Genomic DNA, 22,664 nt, shown 5'->3' on the forward strand with positions numbered 1-22,664 from the left:
GGTGAATGTTTAGTAGAGGGAAATTAAATCACTCCACCTAAGAAGTCATCTGCAGAGAAGTGGTCAGCATCCCAGACTTGTAGGTTGAGACGAGCAGGGATCTTATACTCAGTCTCGTCCCAGGCGAACATAGACTCCTTCTTAGAGATGACAATCTTCTCTTCAGCCTGTAGGTAATCAAAGGGGTAGATGAAGCGCCAGTTGAAGAGACCCTCCCCTGTCAGGGAGTGGTAGTGGACATCTGTGTCCTGCTTGTCCTCCTGCTGGCCCTTCAGCCAGCTGTTAAATAAGAAGAAGAAGAAGAAGAAGAAGAAGAAGAAGAAGAAGAAGAAGAAGAAGAAGAAGAAGAAGAAGAAGAAGAAGAAGAAGAAGAAGAAGAAGAAGAAGAAGAAGAAGAAGAAGAAGAAGAAGAAGAAGAAGAAGAAGAAGAAGAAGAAGATTTAATATTTGGTACACCTCCTGAAGTTCGAAAAACATACATTCTTTCAAAGGAAACATTATTTACCCCCGCACAAAGATATCACTGGACTTTTCTCCAGTGAAGATGTCATCATCCTCCAGAATGACCTCGTCTGTGTTCCAGATGATCACCCTCAGTTCAAACCTGCCAACAAACCAAACAGTTCAGTGTGACATCAGTGAGGCACAGTAACATTTTTGTTGCATTATGTGATGTCTGTTTTTAAAACGTCTGTTATGTGATATATCTTCTCATATAAAATTGTGAATTTACTGATATATATATATATATGATATAATATGTATATATATAACACACAGTAGTGATCAGGGCCGGTTCTTGCCGTTCTGCCGCCATAGGCGAGACGAGAAAATGCCACCCCCCGGACGTTGAAAAAGATGTATTTTCCGGACGTTGAAATCAGGTTAATTTTCGGTTCTGAATGAAAGTTCAAAATACTTATTTCCTGATGTTGAAAATACATATTTTACAGACATTGAAAATGTGTATTTTCCGGATGGTGAAAACACGCTAATTTTTGGTTCTGAATGAAAGTTGAAAATAAGTAATTTATAGATGTCCATGTTTGGGCCAAATCAAGGCTGGTCCAGACTGAACAAAATCTGAACCAAACATAGATGTCTATGATTGGTTCAGATTTGGTCCAGACCAAAAACCAATGTCCCTGGATGTGGAAATCAAGGCCGGTCCGCAAATGCACCAAAAAAATATGTCCAAAAGGCATTGGTGTTGCCTGAAATTGAATTTTATGAATGCCCATCAATGTGGTAAGCCTACCATTTGTAAAACACAAAAAAACGACATCCTGACAGAACCAAAAAAAGACGTCCAAAAGACGTTGGCTCGTGCTTACTGGGGTGTAGCCTACCATGTCTGCAGCAATGGAATTTTATGAATGCCCGTCCATGTGGTAGGACCACCATTTGTAAAACAGACCGTTGCATTGACTTTATTAGTCCTGATTCATGTGACTAATCAATTTGGCCATTTAAACTCTATCAGCTACCTAACTTTATCAGGAGTTTTGCGAGCCTATTTGCAATGAGAATCAATGTGTTTACACAGCGAGAAATGCAGAAGTATTTTCTTTTTCGCTATGATCAGCTTGTCAAGAATGTACGGATACAAACTTGAAACCCCTGATCATGACAATGGGGTGAAACACCTGGACAACAGTTGTGATTGTCCATTCCATATTATCCATTTTACTTTGACCTGTCCTGTTTTTAGGATATGTTGTTTGTTAACATGACAGCTCATTTTATATTTGATTGAGCGCCATTTAGGTTAGGCTATTTGATCGGAGAAACCTGCATGATGTAAAAAGTGTCTGTATCATTACATTGTCATACATTTGATCTCCAGCCTGTAGGGTACAGAAAAGGCCACATACTCTTTCTACCATATCCTATACCTATATGATTTATGTTAGATGATTTTTTGACAGAACGTTGGTGGAGGGCCGCAGTGATGCGTCTCTCCAACAGCACCCTGGAGAGGCGGGCTGGGAATGGACAAGCAAAATATTTTGCACCCCTGCCTTTGACAAAGTGGGCAATGCTTATCAGCATCAGCGCTCACCTAAAAAGCCCATATGCCACTGGTTTAGAGAAATTGTCATTGATTTTGTGCAAAATTCTGTGAGGTTTTAAGTGTTGTTGTTGGAGAAACGTCTTGGTCAGTTTAGCTCAGAAAAGGCTGCCCTCCTCAATCTGCGGCCACAGGCAGCCGCCTAATCCTGCCTAACGGGCTGCCCGCCCTGGTAGTGATATTGTGTCGATGAAGAGCAGGTTGAATAAAGAGAAAACAATGCATAAAAAATCCATAAATGTATAATTCTTGTGCAATTTATATGTATCTATAGGCTACATTGAGGTTTTTCTTACATTATTTTAGTGCCTAAGCCTAAACTTTAGGGTCTATCTGTATGTGCGTCAAATGGCCTACAAGCCAATCACCAAATGCTTTTGGGAACGAGCAGAAAAAGTTAATGTCGATCCACGGAGGCAAAACGGACATAGTCGGAGTTGAATTCAATAAGAGAAAAGCTGCGAAATGGAGAGTTGAAAATAAAGAGAGGGGAGGGCCAGAACAGTAGTCTAGTATTTGGGAAAGATTTGGTGAAGTGGTAAAAGGGGATGATAGCAGTGCCGGTTATGTTATGTGTGATGATTGAAAGGCGCTATACAAATTCGACAGTCACAAGATGGGAACTTCATATAGGCCTATGGCACATCAAGGGAATAGTAGCCTACTGTTCAGATGTGTTAAATGGAAACTGAGATCTGGACACTGACTGTACGTCTATAACCTCTCACATAGCCTTAATATTAACTCCTGCAGAATTAAGCATTTCTTGCAGTAAAATGATACACCAAATTTAGGCAGAATGTTGATTTGGGAACAGGAGTGGAGAAATATGATTAATTTATTTCAGCATCTTGAGAGAATGCGAATGAGCAGATAAATACCATCTGTATGAGGTGCTATCTTTGTCAGCATCATAAAAGCTGATAGTATTTCAACCACATATTGTAAAATACCCATCCAAGCTGAAATGAAATCTTATCAGAAACATTTTGTGTCATTTTCACAGCTTTCTATTTCTTTAGTTTTTTTAGTTATTGCATTTTCTCCCCGGTCCCTAAACGTCTTTGCTCCACTAAAGAAGCAGAGATGACAGAGAAAACTTTACCGATGTCAACTAGATTGAAGCATTCATTCTATCGATTTCTGACATTATTCTGATTAGCAAGGGTTTATTTAGTCTTCTAGGGCAACATACAATGCTCAAAAAAATAAAGGGAACACTTAAACAACACATCCTAGATCTGAATGAATGAAATAATGTTATTAAATACTTTTTTCTTTACATAGTTGAATGTGCTGACAACAAAATCACACAAAAAGTATCAATGGAAATCAAATTTATCAACCCATGGAGGTCTGGATTTGGAGTCACCCTCAAAATTAAAGTGGAAAACCACACTACAGGCTGATCCAACTTTGATTTAATGTCCTTAAAACAAGTCAAAATGAGGCTCAGTAGTGTGTGTGGCCTCCACGTGCCTGTATGACCTCCCTACAACGCCTGGGCATGCTCCTGATGAGGTGGCGGATGGTCTCCTGAGGGATCTCCTCCCAGACCTGGACTAAAGCATCCGCCAACTCCTGGACAGTCTGTGGTGCAACGTGGCGTTGGTGGATGGAGCGAGACATGATGTCCCAGATGTGCTCAATTAGATTCAGGTCTGGGGAACGGGCGGTCCATAGCATCAATGCCTTCCTCTTGCAGGAACTGCTGACACATTCCAGCCACATGAGGTCTAGCATTGTCTTGCATTAGGAGGAACCCAGGGCCAACCGCACCAGCATATGGTCTCACAAGGGGTCTGAGGATCTCATCTCGGTACCTAATGGCAGTCAGGCTACCTCTGGCGAGCACATGGAGGGCTGTGCGGCCCCCCAAAGAAATGCCACCCCACACCATGACTGACCCACCGCCAAACCGGTCATGCTGGAGGATGTTGCAGGCAGCAGAACGTTCTCCACGGCGTCTCCAGACTCTGTCACGTCTGTCACATGTGCTCAGTGTGAACCTGCTTTCACCTGTGAAGAGCACAGGGCGCCAGTGGCGAATTTGCCAATCTTGGTGTTCTCTGGCAAATGCCAAACGTCCTGCACGGTGTTGGGCTGTAAGCACAACCCCCACCTGTGGACGTCGGGCCCTCATACCACCCTCATGGAGTCTGTTTCTGACCGTTTGAGCAGACACATGCACATTTGTGGCCTGCTGGAGGTCATTTTGCAGGGCTCTGGCAGTGCTCCTCCTGCTCCTCCTTGCACAAAGGTGGAGGTAGCGGTCCTGCTGCTGAGTTGTTGCCCTCCTACGGCCTCCTCCATGTCTCCTGATGTACTGGCCTGTCTCCTGGTAGCGCCTCCATGCTCTGGACACTACGCTGACAGACACAACAAACCTTCTTGCCACAGCTCGCATTGATGTGCCATCCTGGATGAGCTGCACTACCTGAGCCACTTGTGTGGGTTGTAGACTCCGTCTCATGCTACCACTAGAGTGAAAGCACCGCCAGCATTCAAAAGTGACCAAAACATCAGCCAGGAAGCATAGGAACTGAGAAGTGGTCTGTGGTCACCACCTGCAAAACCAGTCCTTTATTGGGGGTGTCTTGCTAATTGCCTATAATTTCCACCTGTTGTCTATTCCATTTGCACAACAGCATGTGAAATGTATTGTCAATCAGTGTTGCTTCCTAAGTGGACAGTTTGATTTCACAGAAGTGTGATTGACTTGGAGTTACATTGTGTTGTTTAAGTGTTCCCTTTATTTTTTTAAGCAGTGTATAATGACAGAAGAGAAGCTGCATATGCTCTTAAACGCTAGTAAAACTAAATGCATGCTCTTCAATCGAACGCTGCTTGCACCTGCCCGCCCGACTAGAATCACTACTCTCGGCGGGTCTGACTTAGAATATGTGGACAACTACAAATACCTAGGTGTCTGGTTAGACCGTAAACTCTCCTTCCAGACTCACATTAAGCATCTCCAATCCAAAATTAAATCTAGAATCGGCCTCCTGTTTCGCAACAAAGCCTCCTTCACTCATGCTGCTAAACATGCCCTCGTAAAACTGACTATCCTACCGATCCTTGACTTCGGCGATTTCATTTACAAAATAGCTTCCAACACTCTACTCTGCAAATTGGATGTAGTCTATCACAGTGCCATCCGTTTTGTCACCAAAGCCCCATATACTACCCACCACTGTGACCTGTACGCTCTCGTTGGCTGGCCCTCACTACATATTCGTCGCCAAACCCACTGGCTCCAGGCCATCTATAAATCTCTGCTAGGCAAATCCCCGTCTTATCTTAGCTCATTGGTCACCATAGCAACACCCACCCGTAGTCTGCGCTCCAGCAGGTATATCTCACTGGTCATCCCCAAAGCCAACACCTCCTTTGGCCGCCAGTCCTTCCAGTTCTCTGCTGCAAATGACTGGAACGAACTACAAAAATCTCTGAAGCTGGAGACACTTATCTCCCTCATTAACTTTAAGCATCAGTTGTCAGAGCAGCTTACCGATCACTGTACCTATAATAATAATAATAATATGCCATTTAGCAGACGCTTTTATCCAAAGCGACTTACAGTCATGTGTGCATACATTATTTTTATTTTTTTTGTGTATGGGTGGTCCCGGGGATCGAACCCACTACCTTGGCGTTATAAGCGCCATGCTCTACCAGCTGAGCTACAGAGGACCACTCTGTACACAGCCCATCTGTAATTAGCCCATCCAACTACCTCATCCCCATATTGTTATTTATTTTGCTAATTTGCACCCCAGTATCTCTATTTACACATCTATCATTCCAGTGTTAATACTAAATTGTAATTATTTTGCACTATGGCCTATTTATTGCCTTACCTCCATAGCTTACTACATTTGCACACACTGTATATAGATTTTCTATTTTCTATTGTGTTATTGACTGTATGTTTTTGTTTATTCCATATGTAATTCTGTGTTGTTGTTGTTTTTATCGCACTGCTTTGCTTTATCTTGGCCAGGTCGCAGTTGTAAATGAGAACTTGTTCTCAACTGGCTTACCTGGTTAAATAAAGGTTAAATAAAAAAATTGATATCTAGCTATAGACAAGTTGACTACCAAAATGTTGGAAATTATTAGCAGAAACATATCTAAAATCATGCAAAAACACCCCCTTTCAAATTCGCCGTCTGACTAGCCTACAGCGCATTTTATGTATTAGCGTGTTAGGGTCGGGTGCGGGCCTCAGATTTTCACTTTATCACATATAGTCGGGGGGTTGCGGATCTGTTATTAGCAATTGCGGGTGGGTGCGGGTGAACAAACAGCTGACCCTTGCCCCACTAATATACAGTATTACTGATATCTAATCCTGCTGACTACGCCAAATGTAATTTGGGGGACAATGCACATTCATCATAACTTTTATTTCACTCTGCAAATTCTCTTACTAAATGTTTTTTTAAAGCACATTACATTGTACTAGAACATACTTCTTTGGTTTCCTGGGTGAGATATCAATGGCCGGTCCAGGTGCAGGCATATCCTTGGGGAACATGTCCACCCACATCTCAATCCTCCCCTACACAAAGAGAAACACACAGACAAACATGGGGTGAGATACAGTGGGGGAAAAAAGTATTTAGTCAGCCACCAATTGTGCATGTTCTCCCACTTAAAAAGATGAGAGAGGCCTGTAATTTTCATCATAGGTACACTTCAACTATGACAGACAAATTGAGCATTTTTTTCTCCAGAAAATCACATTGTAGGATTTTTAATGAATTTATTTGCAAATTATGGTGGAAAATAAGTATTTGGTCACCTACAAACAAGCAAGATTTCTGGCTCTCACAGACCTGTAACTACTTCTTTAAGAGGCTCCTCTGTCCTCCACTCGTTACCTGTATTAATGGCACCTGTTTGAACTTGTTATCAGTATAAAAGACACCTGTCCACAACCTCAAACAGTCACACTCCAAACTCCACAATGGTCAAGACCAAAGAGCTGTCAAAGGACACCAGAAACAAAATTGTAGACCTGCACCAGGCTGGGAAGACTGAATCTGCAATAGGTAAGCAGCTTGGTTTGAAGAAATCAACTGTGGGAGCAATTATTAGGAAATGGAAGACATACAAGACCACTGATAATCTCCCTCGATCTGGGGCTCCACGCAAGATCTCACCCTGTGGGGTCAAAATTATCACAAGAACGGTGAGCAAAAATCCCAGAACCACACGGGGGGACCTAGTGAATGACCTGCAGAGAGCTGGGACCAAAGTAACAAAGCCTACCATCAGTAACACACTACGCCGCCAGGGACTCAAATCCTGCAGTGACAGACGTGTCCCCCTGCTTAAGCCAGTACATGTCCAGGCCCGTCTGAAGTTTGCTAGAGTGCATTTGGATGATCCAGAAGAGGATTGGGAGAATGTCATATGGTCAGATGAAACCAAAATATAACTTTTTGGTAAAAACTCAACTCGTCGTGTTTGGAGGACAATGAATGCTGAGTTGCATCCAAAGAACACCATACCTACTATGAAGCATAGGGGTGGAAACATCATGCTTTGGGGCTGTTTTTCTGCAAAGGGACCAGGACGACTGATCCGTGTAAAGGAAAGAATGAATGGGGCCATGTATCGTGAGATTTTGAGTGAAAACCTCCTTCCATCAGCAAGGGCATTGAAGATGAAACGTGGCTGGGTCTTTCAGCATGACAATGATCCCAAACACACCGCCCGGGCAACGAAGGAGTGGCTTCGTAAGAAGCATTTCAAGGTCCTGGAGTGGCATAGCCAGTCTCCAGATCTCAACCCCATAGAAAATCTTTGGAGGGAGTTGGATTTATTATTTTTTTTTTTGAAAGTCCGTGTTGCCCAGCGACAGCCCCAAAACATCACTGCTCTAGAGGAGATCTGCATGGAGGAATGGGCCAAAATACCAGCAACAGTGTGTGGAAACCTTGTGAAGACTTACAGAAAACGTTTGACCTGTGTCATTGCCAACAAAGGGTATATAACAAAGTATTGAGAAACTTTTGTTATTGACCAAATACTTATTTTCCACCATAATTTGCAAATAAATTCATTAAAATCCTACAATGTGATTTTCTGGATTTTTTTCCTCATTTTGTCTGTCATAGTTGACGTGTACCTATGATGAAAATTACAGGCCTCTCTCATCTTTTTAAGTGGGAGAACTTGCACAATTGGTGGCTGACTAAATACTTTTTTTCCCCACTGTACAATTGAACTACACAGCAATCAAACCTAATCAATCAGGCCTACCTTCACATGGAAAATGTGTCAACTTTACTTTACTGTACTCTACTACTTTCACCAGATAGATCGTTTGAAACACTGAAGCAGGCACTCAGGCAGTTAGCAAGCACAGCCTTAAAGGCAACCTTGTACTACCTGTTCGATGCCAGGCTTGTCAGGGTTGAGGAGTGGTCTGGTCTCCACATGTTCTGGGATGAGTTTACAGCCCACCCTGGGGATATCCTCCCAGTGCTTTAGCACCGTCAGGGCCAGGTGCTCATCCGTCTGCTTCTTCAGACCTAAAGAGCATCACCAGACCAACCCAGACAGACAGTACAGCAGTAATTGTCAACCTGGGGTACTACACTAGTCGAGTACTACCTGGCCTACCCACAGGGAAAGCTCATAAGAACATAGACCTATATGATCAGTTGTACATGAGGGGGTACTTCAGACAGGCAGAGCAAAATGTGATTGGGGGTACAGTAACCAACATGGGAGGGTAGAAAGCATTTCAGGTAATGTTGTTGTGTTGTACTCTATACAGTACCATTTTCATCTTCAATCTCGGTTGGGCCCATGAAGACCCTGTTGGCCACCTTGACCCGTCCTCCAGGGCCGTAGTGGGGTCCGTCCAGCTTGCCCTCTTTACACAGCTTGGCCAGGATCTGGGTCGGCTTCAGGGGATCCCGCCACACGTTGTAGCCATGGCTACAGAGACGAAAAACAAAGATGGAGACAAACAAATTGAATGCCTCACAGTTCTAAGATAATATTGGGTATTTATTTATGAATCCTTTAGGTAAGGATCCTAGGTAAATCCTGAATTGGATCATATACAGGATCCTGTGTTGTACGTATATTTATAGGCAAAAGAGAGGGTGCACCTACATGGATTTGATGCCACATTTTGCTCTGTGCTTGCTGTAATAGTTGCCTGGCTATCCAGACTCCTTGCTCCGGCCATATGTGTGAGTCGTCAGGCTACTGTAATAGTACTTACATGGCATATTTGGATGGGAGGCCACATATGGCTCTGTGCTTGCTGTAATAGCGGTTCTCCAGATCCAGTTTAGTCTCTCCAATCAGGTCGTCAGTGCCCACTAAGTCCCAGTCATAGACTGACACTGTTAGTGTGGAGTCCATGGGAAATGTGGCTTCGATGTCAAAGGATCTGATGGGTTCAAAATAAATGACTTTTTTAAAGTCTTTTGTCATAACTTATGGTTATTCTTTTCAACATGTTTACACTTTAAATGCGCAAGCTATAATTATACAAGTAGTGCCAGTCAGAGTAAATTACTTGGCTAGCTCGTATGCTATTAATAATTAAGGCCATATCAAGGATAAATTCATTCTACTACGACATCATGAATGTTAGTGGAAATGGACGAAATATTGTTTTTAGAGTTTCTCCACTTACTTGCCAAAGATAGGATTGAGTTGTTTGGAGAGGTAGTTCTCTTTGTCTTTGATGTCTGCCTTTCCCAGTTTGATAGCGATGTACGGATCAGCTTTTCCATTGATATCCGCTGGATGCAGATCAGTTGCCTTTAGAAAATATGTTATTTTGTTTTATTTGACAATCAAGACATTACATGTTAATAATCACAGGATAGTCTAATCTGTAGCTTCCAAGATTAATTCTGATATTTAGGATTGTAAGTTGTACTCAGTGCAGTGTAGTGTAGTGTAGTGTAGACAGTGTAGTGTAGTGTTGTGCAGTGTAGTGTAGTGTAGTGTTGTGCAGTGTAGTGTAGACAGTGTAGTGTAGTTTTGTGTTGTGTAGATACCCTGATGATATAGACCCGGACTACAACGTTGATTGGGTCATTGGTTGGAATGTTCTGGAACATGCCCATGTTGGAGTCGAAGCCCATCTCCCTCTGCATCTCATCTGACACCGGCACTTTGTACATGCACAGAGAGCCCTGAAACACAAACAGACATGCACAATTGTTTTAGATTCTGGAAAGAGGGGGGGGATGCGTTCAACTGAAATAGAGCGCCACAGTGAAGGTGTCATAATACCCATAAAACCTAGTGGTCAAACAGGGAAATGGTTCCATTCATTTTTCCCACAGGGGATTTTAGAAACCCTTAAAATAAGGGCTGTGTTTCGTGTTGGCTTACCCTTTGCATGCAACTCTGTTATTTCATGTCACATCACTATATCAGGATTGGGTGGGGTGTGGTATTCAACAAAATAATGGATGCTGTATGCTCAATACTGATTCTTCCTAACCTGGTCCCAGATATTTGTATGCTGTATAGACAACTCTATAGACAACTCCTATAGACAACTCCTATAGACAACTCCTATAGACAACTCCTTTAGTCATTGAACAACTACGGCAGAATCTAATGTACAGCACATGAAGATCTGGGACCAGGCTAGTTCCTTCTCTCTTCCGTCTCCGACAAAGAAGAAGGGAAGGCCATCTGTGTGAAAGGGGTTTTACTTTGAATTTGCCAATAATCCTGTCCTCATCCGCCATGTTCTGGTCGTCGTCGTCTCCAGCCTTCCCTCTGAACAGGTTGAAGGTGTGAAGCCAGTCTTCAAAGTTATCAAAGTCCTTCTCCAACTCCTTCGGGTACACCTAATGAGGAAATACAAAAAGTTGCTCTATACAGTAAAATCATGAAAATAAAGAAAGAAAGAATATACAGTATTTGCCCAGACTTCTGTTTTGAACAGCCTGAATTTAAAATGGATTAAATTGAGATTTTGTGTCAGTGATCTACACACAATACCCCATAATGTAAAAGTGGAATTTTGTTTGTAGAACATTTTTTAAATTAATAAAAAATAAGTATTCAACCCCTTTCTTATGGCAAGCCAAAATAAGTTCAGGAGTACAAATGTGCTCAATAAGTCACATAATAAGTTGCATGGACTCATTCAGTGTTCAATAATAGTGGTTAACATTACTTTTTATGACTACCTCATCTCTGTATCCCACACATACAATTATCTGCAAGGTCCCTCAATCGAGTAGTGAAATTCATGCACAGATTCAACCACCAAGACCAGGGAGGTTTTTCAATGCCTCGCAAAAAAGGGAACTGATTGGTAGATGTGTAAGAATAAAAAAAGCAGACACTGAATATCCCTTTGAGCATGGTGAAGTTATTAATTACACTTTGGATGGTGTATCAATACACCCAGTCACTACAAAGATACAGGCGTCCTTCCTAACTCAGTTGCCGAAGAGGAAGGAAACTGCTCAGGGATTTCACCATGAGGCCAATGGTGATTTTAAAACAGTTACAGTTTAATGGTTGTGATATGAGAAAACTGAGGATGTATCAACAATATTGTAGTTACTCCACAATACTAACCTAAATGACAGAGTGAAAATAAGGAAGCTTGTACAGAAATCAAATATTCCAAAACATGCATCCTGTTTGCAACAAGGCACTTAAGTAATACTGCAAAAATGTGGCAAAGAAATTAACTTTTCGTCCTGAATACAAAGCATTATACAGTATGTTTGGGACAAATCCAACACAACACAACCACTCTTTGGCTGCATCATGTCCTGGGTATGCTTGTCATCGGCAAGGACTGTGGAGTTTTTTTGTTGATAAAAAAAAACAGAATACAGCTATAAGCATAGGCAAAATCCTAGAGAAAAACCTGGTTCAGTCTGCTTTCCAACAGACACTGGGAGACAAATTCACCTTTCAGCAGGACAATAACTTTAAACACAATGCCAAATATACACTGGAGTTGCTTACCAAGACAACATTGAATGTTCCTGAGTGGCCTAGTTACAGTTTTGACTTAAATCAGCTTGAAAATCTATGGCAAGACTTGAAAATGTCTGTCTAGCAATGTGTATGTATGTATGCATGTGTGTATGCAGGTCTCTTCTTCTTATTGGTGTCCTTTAGTAGTGGTTTCTTTGCAGCAATTCCACCATGAAGGCCTGATTCACACAGTGTCCTTTGAACAGTTGATGTTGAGATGTGTCTGTGACTTGAACTCTGTGAAGCTTTTATTTGGGCTGCAATTTCTGAGGCTGGTAACTTTAATGAACTTATCCTCTGTAGCAGAGGTAACTCTGGATCTTCCATTCCTGTGGCGGTCCTCATGAGAGCCAGTTTCATCGTAGCGCTTGATGGTTTTTGCGACTGCACTTGAAGAAACTTTCAAAGTTCTTGAAATGTTCCGTATTGACTGACCTTCATGTCTTAAAGTAATGATGGACTGTCGTTTATCTTTGCTTATTTGAGCTGTTCTTGCCATAATATGGACTTGGTCTTTTACCAAATAGGGCAATCTTCTGTATACCCCACCTACCTTGTCACAACACAACTGATTGGCTCAAATGCATTAAGAAGGAAAGAAATTCCACAAATTAACTTTGAAGAAGGCACACCTGTTAATTGAAATGCATCCCAGCTGACTACCTCATGAAGCTGGTTGAGAGAATGCCAAGAGGGTGCAAAGCTGTCATCAAGGCAAAGGGTGGCTGTTTGAAGAATCTCAAATATAAAATATATTTTGAATTGTTTAACACTTTTTTGGTTACTACATGATTCCATATGTGTTATTTCATCGTTTTGATGTTTTCACTATTATGTACAAAATTGTAAAAAAAAAAAAAAAAAAAACTTTGAACGAGTAGGTGTGTCCAAACTTTTGACTGGTACTGTATGTACATATATGATCAACAATAAACTTGACAGAGCTTGAAGAATTATGTGCAAATATTGTACAATTCAGTGCAAAGCTCTTAGACTTACACCCCCCCAAAGACTAACAGCAGTTAATCGCAGCCAAAGGTGTTTCTATAAAGTATTGGCTCAATGATGTGAATACTCATGTAAATGAGATATTTCTGTATTTAATTTTCAATACATTTGTTAAGTTTTCACTTTTTGTGTAGATGAGTGAATATATATACATATATTTTTACATCCATTTTGAATCCAGGCTGTAACACAACACAATGTTGAGTAAGTCAAGGAGTATGAATACTTTCTGAAGGCACTGTAATCTGTTTTGCTGGCTGGGTGGTGTTGAGTAGCCACATACCTGCAGCTCATTGAGTTTGTGCTTCTTCTTCTCTGGTATTTCTCCAGGCCGCTTCTTGTCCTTCTTTCCCTTTCCTTTCTTTCCTTTGACAGGAGAGTCATCAGGTTTGATATCTGAGGTTAGGGACAAGGGGTGAGGGGTGAGGGGTGAAAACTGAATATGAACGGTCAGTGGCGATGCATCACGTGGGCGCAGGTGTGGCTGAGCCCCACCATTATCCAGGAGATTTGCAATTCTGTTATTTCATGTCACAACAATATAACATTTTAGCACCCAATTGAATTTTATTTAAAGAATTGTTTGATCTAATAAAGTATACGTGGTCGCTTTCCCATTGTATTCTTGTTTTGGTAAATTTTCATTGACTAAGGAAGCTCCTAAAGGCAGCTGTTTCAGCCTCGCTCGTGGTGGAGTGGCAGACAGAGAAATTACAGAGCATAAGCGTCATTGATTTTCTCTGGTTGCGCGTGATTGGCTAAGGGTGCTGTCACTCATGGGGATACTACATCACCGCAGCACCTGCTAAGAGAGCTTGCCAGATAAATCAACATCTTAGGCCCGGTAACTTTGATTAGACAGATGTTTCAACTTCATAGCTAGCTAGTTGTTTACCACGCACTGTTACCACGTCTTCAACCTAGGTAACTTAGCTAGCTGAAACATGTCGACAAGCTTAGCTATCTCCTAGCAAATCACTTTCAAACTTAGCTGTATGAAGGAAATGTCGAGATAAAACGTCTTGGTGCTCGTTAGCCACCTACATTTTAAAATATGTCCATCCATTAAAATAAAGTAAGCTGGAAAAGAAGATTCAAGTGGAGTGGTTGGTGGTGGGTCATGGAGCAGGGTCTCTGTTTTGAGGTAGGCTAGCTATAAAACCCTATAGGCTACCAGTCTTATTGTTGATGTTTGATGGCAGACTGTAATACCCATTGAACCACATGTAGAAGAAGGGTTAGTTATAAATATATTTGATGGAACTGGAACTGTGCAATAGATGACGCGAGGGAATAGCGTTACAAACGTTACATATTGTTAACCGGGCCCCTTTGTAACAGGCAGACGTATGCAGTGTCGCAATATTGCAGACTGATTACTAGCTAGTTTATTCTATAATACTATGCGACTACCATGGACTTCCGTGCAATAAGAGTTAAAGATGTGGGGAGTAGCCATAAACAGATCATAACCCAAACGTTATAACGGCTCAAAACTCATTTTTAGGGTTGGGATTGTGCTGGTTTCGATGCACATCATGAGCTTTGTTGATTAAGTTTGCCCTACCAATATGTTCATGTTAAAATCGCCTCTGTGAACAGTATATACAGTGAATGCCAGTGCAACAGACCTTTCGGAATAGCTAGGACAACATTTAGCCAATAGGTCATAAGCTTAGCTTTGCACACAATCTCTGCACAATAGTGCATTTGGGATTCAAAAATATTTGTTTGTTAGTTTTATATAAACTGTTTTATGTATCATGTTAATTCAAAGCTATCCTTAACTATTTATGTGTGTTTTACACATTGTTCATATTTTACATAGACAACTTCCATGACCGGCATAATGGTAATAGATATGCAGTTGAAGTGATGGAAATCATGGATTCATGACAGAGGTCAGGGATTATGGGAAGGGTTCATGTCTGTGTTAATGTATGCAGAGATTAACTATGACAGAGGTCAGGGGTCATGGGAAGGGTTAGTAGTAGGGGTTGTCCTGATTCTAAGAGGACAACACATACAGGATAGTAGGTACATGAAAGTGGACATAGCACACAACCTGATAATTCCATTCGACTGCAATAATAACATTCTACTTTAAAGTCCAATGATCAATATGCAAAGGTTCATGATTATGCTGGACCATCTACAAGACTTTAAGGTTTGTCTGTATCTATGGTATCTACATTTCAATCTCTACCAAATTAACAGACATCAGCAACCTTAACATGAGAACATATTGATGATACATAGAAATCTGTATAGATAAATCCTAGATGTTCTAGATCTGCCTCTCTGGTGTTTTCCACAGTGTAGGATTGCATTTGTTACCTCCACCCTCAGCAGAAATATCCTGGTCCTCTTTCTCCTCGGCGTCCGCCATAGCTGCCTCCTGAGCCTTGAGAATCTACCGAGTCACACACAAACCAATAATATCAAATACACAGTAGCCATAAAATGATAATAATGTTAAAGGAAAAACGAAATAACAATGCCATTTTCACGGATGGCCTCACCTCCATCAGAGTTTCGATCGAGGCGAAGTACTTTGACCACCAATCCAACATGCTCTCATCAAACTCCTCCTCCTCCACCTCGTCTCCTCCTCCCTTCTTCCTCTTCTTCTTCTTCCCTCCCTTCTCATCCTCCTACAACATCAATGTAAGGTTAGATTACAGGTTGCAATTGCCCTTTTTTTATATTTTAAACTACTGTACAAACTTAACAAATAAACCGTCACCCTACAAATGCTTTTAACATTGTCCCTACATTGAGAAACAGAGACATTTCCAGATCAACGTCGTAACGCTTACCTCAATTTTAACCACCGCATCAGACCCCTGAAAAACACCACAAAACATATAATATCAGCTATATTACAACTCAGGATGTTTTATTCAAGTTTATTATTCAAGTTAACATTAATGTAACGGTGTGAGATCTTACAGAGTCCAGCTTGACCATGGTCTCCATCTTCTTGATGGAGGGCTCTGGCTCGTAGTTGACAATGATCTCCTCTGGGAGAGGAGAAAGACTGCATGAGTATCAGTGGTACAAATCATTTATCTTCCCGACCTTTGCAAAGTGCAAGGGCACTGCGAGGTGTGTGTGTGTGTGTGTGTGTGTGTGTGTGTGTGCGGGCGTGTGCGTGTATGTGTGTGCATGTGTGTGTACCTTCAGTGTTCCAGTTGTTGGCTTGCTTGTCTGTTGCCCGGTAGATGAACTTGCGTAATGTGGTGACAGCATGGTTCCCCACTAAGGTGTAGCGACCGAACGCTCTGCAGTCCACCACTCTGATGTTCAGGGGAGGGTGGAGCAGCTCATTCTCAGGCAGATCCTGAAGAACATAAGTTCACAGTAAATGAATGGGCCACATTTGGCACATGGCATCTTAATGGTGTCATTTCCTGGTTGGAAAAACGGTTTTCTGGTTGAGAAGACTTGATATAATCACATTAAAACCAACTGATCTCTGTTACAGTAAGGTAAAGATTTAGTTTTCATGACGACATCACAACGTCATGGGAAAATCGTCATATTTTGGTTGTCATCAGGCGAGAACCAGGTGAATGATGGAATGACTTTAAAGAGAACTCACCACCTCAAACATCTTAACCAGGGTGCCGAAGTTGGGATTTTTCTTGTAGTTCTGGATCAGGGAAGACTGGACCCCTTTACCGGCACATTCTATGTCCACACGAGGCCTGTCCACCGCGGCTAGGTTGACCCTCTTCAGGTCCCTGAGGCCCCAGAACAGCACCTGGAAAAGGGAACAATTCAGTAATACTTTATTTAAAGGGTACCTACATCAGGCCTTCATACCCCATTCATAACCCATTCATGACACATTCATAACATATTCATAACCTATTCGTAACCAATTCATAACCCGTTCATAACCCATTCATAACCCATTCATAAGCAGTACATAAGCATTTCCTAAATGTTACAGCAATATTGACAGCTACACTTCCTGTACACCAAGAGGAGGTTAACTCCCACCTCGATCCTGTACTTGCTGAGGACTGGTCTGATGCCCAGAGGGACAGGTAGGATGGGACCACGGTCCATGTCTGTAGGACCGTCGATGGGCGGCAGGTCAGCTTTACCATGCGGACCAATCTGAAAAATTAACAGACGTTACAGACATCAACATTACTGATTCATTTAGGTCTAATCAAATAATCTATTGTCACATGACTGGCAGAAATAATATTTAGTTTTACTATTATTAACCTAGGAAATCTCAGAATACAAAAACTTTGAAAGTAAACGTTTGTTCAACTTCTACCTTTATTTGTCCCACAATCAATTTCCCTCCACTTTGGGACAAATAATGTTGAGGTTGATCTATTGCCAGGCTCACCTGCAGCAGTTCGAAGGCTGCCAGCATCTCTCCAGCGGTGCAGTTCCCCCTATAGATCTGGTAGTACTCTAGTTGGGGAGGGAAACGTGGAGGTCCGTAGTGTTCGTCAGCCATCTTGGTTATGGGCTTGGCGAAGGTCCTGCCCATGAACTCTGCTTTGCCCTGGAGTCACATCATAACATAACAGGAAGACATATAACCCTGAACCTGCTTTGATAAATCAAGGACCACACCACGTCCACAATTATGAATTAAGGTTTAAATATTTGAAAGAATGGTCTCTTTGTAATACTGTACTATCTACAATCCGAAGAAATTGGCCTGTGTTCACATACAATAGAGGGTGTTCATGCCACATCATTCATTAATAGGTTAAGTATGGTATTAGCTTTACCCAACAAAGAAGCATGGCTTGACAATGCACATGCTTCAAAGCTCAAGATAATACAGGAGAACAATGAAAATAAACTAGCCCTGGTCCCAGATCTGTTTGTACTGTTTTGCCAACTTGACTTTAGGAGTTAGCTATACACACACACACTTCAGAACAGATCTGGGACTAGGCAAAAAAATAATGGAAATGACACCCAAACATAACCACTGTACCGCATAAGCAAAAAGCTTCCATTGAAGGAATGCAAGAGGGGTAAGGCTGATGTCCAGTGAATGTGTCTTTCCAGCTAAATCTTTTATACCTCTTGCATGCCTTGGTCCAAGGCTCTACAACCCTGTTCCTGGAGAGCTACCGTCCAGTAGGTTTTTGCTCCGACCCTAATTCAGCACACCTGATTCTAATAATTAGCTAGTTGATAAGCTGATTCCATATTGCTGAATCAGGTTTGTTAGAACTGGGGTTGGAGCAAAAACCTACAGGAGGGTAGCTCTCCAGGAACAGGGTTGGAGAGCACTAGTCTCGTACGAATGATCCTGATCTCGCGAGCTTACATTCTGTTTTCGCGAAACAGAACATCAGCTCGCGAGATCAGGATGGTTCATACGAGGCTAGGAGAGCCCTGCCTTGGGGCATAATGCTCTCATCCACTACTCCAAGACTTCAATCAGAATGAAATTCACACTCTACTTATCCCGAGCCAGGGTCATCCAAAACAATGGTGTTTATGTTCAGGAATAGATATAAGATCATCAGTTGAGTAAACATATACATTCTTTCAAATATAATTCATATAAATCAGATAAACATGTAAGTTGCAACATTATTTAAAAATGATGCTAACAAAGCACCTACTACTGTATCTACAAGATCTCATTGAAATGCAGAGACTCATTTTATGTTACTTAGAGGACTGGAGCAGCAAGGAAAGAGAGGTCTGGGTTCTAACCAGGCATCATGCTTACCACCGTGTCCTGGTCATAGATTTCTATGACGATTATAGGAGGGTCGTCCCTGAGTTCGCCGACCTCTCCGAACAGTTCTACGTTGTCGAACACCATCAGCTGGTCCCAGGTGGGGCACAGTGTCTCATTCAGCACCTGGGCAGAGAATGATATTAATTAATTCATTCATTCATTCACCATCTTGTTACTCTCGTTCACCATTCTGTTATTCTTATACTGATTCTTAAATTACTTGAAAGATGATAGAAAGTTATATTCATGGAATCACTGTATTTAAAAAAATTAATAAACAAACAAACAAATCTAGTTGTCCTACCTCTGTGACCTGGCTGTGTGTGGAGAAGAAGACCCTGGCGAAGGGGTCAGAGAGGCCGCTGCTGTCTGCCGCAAACAGGCTGCGAGCCTGGTACATATGCACTCTCAGCTGGAAGATCTGCTTCACTGTGGAGGGGGGAGATAGATAAGCATTTATCAATGGGATTCTCTAGCTTCCCTTCTTCGTAGTGATACAATATGTGAATAGAATTAGAACTACTAGAAAATACGCTCCCTGAAGAACGTCAGGGATGACAACCACCATAAGGAGTTTGCTATAAAGCACCGACCGATCCGAGACCACCAGGGTAAATCTGAGGGATTTGTCCGTTCTATTCATTCTGTTTCTATGGATATGTGGATATGTGTGGCACATGCATGGGACATCACCATCTCCCTTACTCATGTGTCTAGACCGCTGATAATGTAAGCATTTATCAGTCCCTCTTACTCATGTATGTGAGGCTGATGGGGGGAGCAGACTGCGAGCCAGGTCCTTTCAGCATCTTGTTCTCCTCAAAGCCGTTGGGCAGACCAGACAGGAAGTCTTTCCTCTGACGGTTCAGACCCAGCCACAGGTAGATCTCTGTCTTAGCCTGCACTGTCCAGCCAGCTGCCCCAAAGCCCTTCTTACCAGGCAGCTGGGCATGATGAGGCAAACACATGAAGGAAAATCAGATGGACGCACCAGCAGTGGTTCAAAACAAGTTAAAACTGAAAAGGGAATGGCTGTAATTATTACTTTTGGGGGATTTCAAGCTAAATCAATAAACACACACTGGAAGAGGAAATAGGCTTTGGTTTTGGACGTAGAATAACTATTCAAAGACCTTAAGGAAGATGGTTTTGACTTTGCCACAGTCCTTCCCAGTCTCCTCCTCCACCCCGGAGTACAGGATGTCTTTGGAGGGGACACGGGCGTAGGCGATACGCTTGTTGTTACTCATCATCCAGATGTAGATGTCAGGGATGCTGTGCTGAGGCTGCAATTACACATAGAGGATTCAATCAATCAGCCAGTCAATCAACCAATCAATCAATCTCAAATATATTTATTGTCCCAATTGGGAAATGTGTAGTGCAAACAGGGTTAAAACAACAATAACAACCATTCAACAAATATACACATAATATAAAGGAAAAAAAAGATGAACAAAGACATCTGGAATGGAATCAATAGCTTTAGATTGATTAACTATTGTATATGTACCATACATATATACCCCTTCCTGACTTACCTCGTCAGCTAGGAACCTGAGCTTTTGGAGGAAGTTCTGCACCATCTTGATCTTATCCCTCACTGTGTTCTTCTTCACCTGTGTCCTGATGGTCTTAGCCTGCTGACCTATGTTCTCCTACAAGCACACACAATGAGACAAGTACACTTTTTACCACTGACACACGAATGGCCTGTTTCCTGGACACAGACAAAGCCCAGTCTTGGACTAAAAGCAGGCTCAGTAGAAATAGCTTTTTAGTCCAGGACTAGTCCAGGACTGGGTGTAATATGTGACAGAGAATCATATATAAAAACACTACAGTCATAGATCATGTTTGCCGTACCAGTTCCCTCATGCAGGACTTGAGTCTCTCTTTGTCCAGCTTGGTCCTCCCAGTCTGGTTCTGGTCCTTGTTAGCCAGAGTCAGAAATTGACTAGAAAAAATGATTAAATGTCAGTCAATGGCAGCGTTCCAAATGGCACCCTATTCCCTATATAGTACACTACTTTAGATCAGAGCTTATTGGATACAGACAATGTCCTCCTAAAAACAAGGAATTGAGTAAGACAGTACAGAGCCAGTAGTAGGACTTAGTAGTGTTATCAGTATAGAGCCAGTAAGACTCAGTAGTGTTATCAGTATAGAGCCAGAAGTAGGACTCAGTAGTGTTATCAGTATAGAGCCAGTAGTAGGACTCAGTAGTGTTATCAGTATAGAGCCAGTAGTAGGACTCAGTAGTGTTATCAGTATAGAGCCAGTAGTAGGACTCAGTAGTGTTATCAGTATAGAGCCAGTAGGACTCAGTAGTGTTATCAGTATAGAGCCAGTAGTAGGACTCAGTAGTGTTATCAGTATAGAGCCAGTAGTAGGACTCAGCAGTGTTATCAGTATAGAGCCAGTAGTAGGACTCAGTAGTGTTATCAGTATAGAGCCAGTAGTAGGAACTCAGTAGTGTTATCAGTATAGAGCCAGTAGTAGGACTCAGTAGGGTTATCAGTATAGAGCCAGTAGTAGGAACTCAGTAGTGTTATCAGTATAGAGCCAGAAGTAGGACTCAGTAGTGTTATCAGTATAGAGCCAGCAGTAGCACTCAGTAGTGTTATCAGTATAGAGCCAGTAGTAGGACTCAGTAGGGTTAAAGGATCAGTATAGAGCCAGTAGGAACTCAGTAGGGTTAAAGGGTCAGTAGAGACCTGCATCCATTGCTGAGATCCTCCAGGACCCCTCTCAGTCTGCGTTCAGGATAGGCCTTCTCAGTTTTAATGACCTCCTGAACATCGTTCAGACCCTCCTCCTGTTGACACAGTGTTACAGACATGATAGAACATTACTCTGATGTTTTAAGAATGTTGGTAATATAACTATTTATTATGTTTTACTAATGTCGTTCTTACACATTTCAATTGAGTAACAGTGATTGATTGACCCACCAGTTTATCGGCAATGTTGTCTATAAGGTTGGCATTGTACAGTCTTCTTCTCTGGTCCTGCCACCAGCTCTTGATGTAAATACACGGCTTCCTCTCAAAGTAAGGCAGGTGGAAATAGTTTCTGAAGGTTTGAGATGCATAAAAAGAGAGAATGAAACCTGACCTAGAGAAACGTACGATCCAGTTGCAGAAAAAACAACAATCCCAGCAGGAAAACTAGCTGAAATGATTGTCATTAGAACTAGTTCACAACCAGAACTAACTTCCTTTTAACCAGCTTGGCACGCTGGGGTACTCTGCCAGTGAGTCTGTTGGGATTTGACAAGGGTTGCAAAATTCTGGGAACTTTTAATGAATTCCCTAATTTTCCGGTTGGAGAATTCCCTGGATCAGGAGGGAATAAGCAGGAAATCCGGAATCCTCCAACCAGGATTTCTAGAAAACCAGGGAATTTATTGAAAGTTCCCAGAATTTTGCAACCCTAGATCTGACCTGTCGGTGATGACTGGTTTCATGGGCGGGGTGGTGGACACTGAGACCAGGTCATTATCATGTCATGTGTCTGTTGGGATCTGACCTGTCGGTGATGACTGGTTTCATGGGCGGGGTGGTGGACACTGAGACCAGGTCATTTTCATCTTCCTCCTCTTCATCACTGGATCCATGGATCAGTTCTGTCTCCTCTTCATCTCCGTCTCCCCCACTCTTCTTCCCGCTACTCGACTTGGGTTTGGTCACACCATCAATCTCGCTACCATAGTTACCTGGTTAAAAGACGCACGTTTAAAATATGCCGATATAAATCAAAGGTTGGTTACCCGGACACAGATTAAGCCTAGTAATGGATTAGAAAGAATTGGGATGGAGGCCTGGGCAGATTGGGATGGAGGCC

General features: G+C 42.1%; 1 protein-coding gene across 1 annotated transcript in view; it reads right to left on the reverse strand.

The window, feature by feature from the left end:
- Positions 1 to 22,664, reverse strand: part of LOC121544253 (otoferlin-like) — a 39,995-nt gene that overhangs the window by 1,753 nt on the left and 15,578 nt on the right. Inside the window, exons 12-38 of the mRNA XM_041854167.2 lie at positions 22,350 to 22,536; positions 21,773 to 21,893; positions 21,536 to 21,636; positions 20,685 to 20,775; positions 20,360 to 20,476; positions 19,952 to 20,104; positions 19,573 to 19,762; positions 19,123 to 19,247; positions 18,807 to 18,941; positions 17,451 to 17,612; positions 17,087 to 17,206; positions 16,683 to 16,844; positions 16,259 to 16,421; positions 16,031 to 16,101; positions 15,892 to 15,924; positions 15,601 to 15,732; positions 15,416 to 15,491; positions 13,362 to 13,474; positions 10,780 to 10,917; positions 10,111 to 10,248; positions 9,741 to 9,868; positions 9,321 to 9,491; positions 8,868 to 9,028; positions 8,474 to 8,616; positions 6,547 to 6,635; positions 506 to 604; positions 38 to 279 (exon numbers count right to left, since the gene is read on the reverse strand). Coding sequence (XP_041710101.2) covers positions 38 to 279; positions 506 to 604; positions 6,547 to 6,635; positions 8,474 to 8,616; positions 8,868 to 9,028; positions 9,321 to 9,491; positions 9,741 to 9,868; positions 10,111 to 10,248; positions 10,780 to 10,917; positions 13,362 to 13,474; positions 15,416 to 15,491; positions 15,601 to 15,732; positions 15,892 to 15,924; positions 16,031 to 16,101; positions 16,259 to 16,421; positions 16,683 to 16,844; positions 17,087 to 17,206; positions 17,451 to 17,612; positions 18,807 to 18,941; positions 19,123 to 19,247; positions 19,573 to 19,762; positions 19,952 to 20,104; positions 20,360 to 20,476; positions 20,685 to 20,775; positions 21,536 to 21,636; positions 21,773 to 21,893; positions 22,350 to 22,536 — 3,561 coding nt within the window. The remainder of the gene's footprint in view (positions 1 to 37; positions 280 to 505; positions 605 to 6,546; positions 6,636 to 8,473; positions 8,617 to 8,867; positions 9,029 to 9,320; positions 9,492 to 9,740; positions 9,869 to 10,110; positions 10,249 to 10,779; positions 10,918 to 13,361; positions 13,475 to 15,415; positions 15,492 to 15,600; positions 15,733 to 15,891; positions 15,925 to 16,030; positions 16,102 to 16,258; positions 16,422 to 16,682; positions 16,845 to 17,086; positions 17,207 to 17,450; positions 17,613 to 18,806; positions 18,942 to 19,122; positions 19,248 to 19,572; positions 19,763 to 19,951; positions 20,105 to 20,359; positions 20,477 to 20,684; positions 20,776 to 21,535; positions 21,637 to 21,772; positions 21,894 to 22,349; positions 22,537 to 22,664) is intronic.

Source organism: Coregonus clupeaformis, chromosome 29 (genome assembly GCF_020615455.1).
Source record: "Coregonus clupeaformis isolate EN_2021a chromosome 29, ASM2061545v1, whole genome shotgun sequence".
NCBI classification, from domain to species: domain Eukaryota; kingdom Metazoa; phylum Chordata; class Actinopteri; order Salmoniformes; family Salmonidae; genus Coregonus; species Coregonus clupeaformis.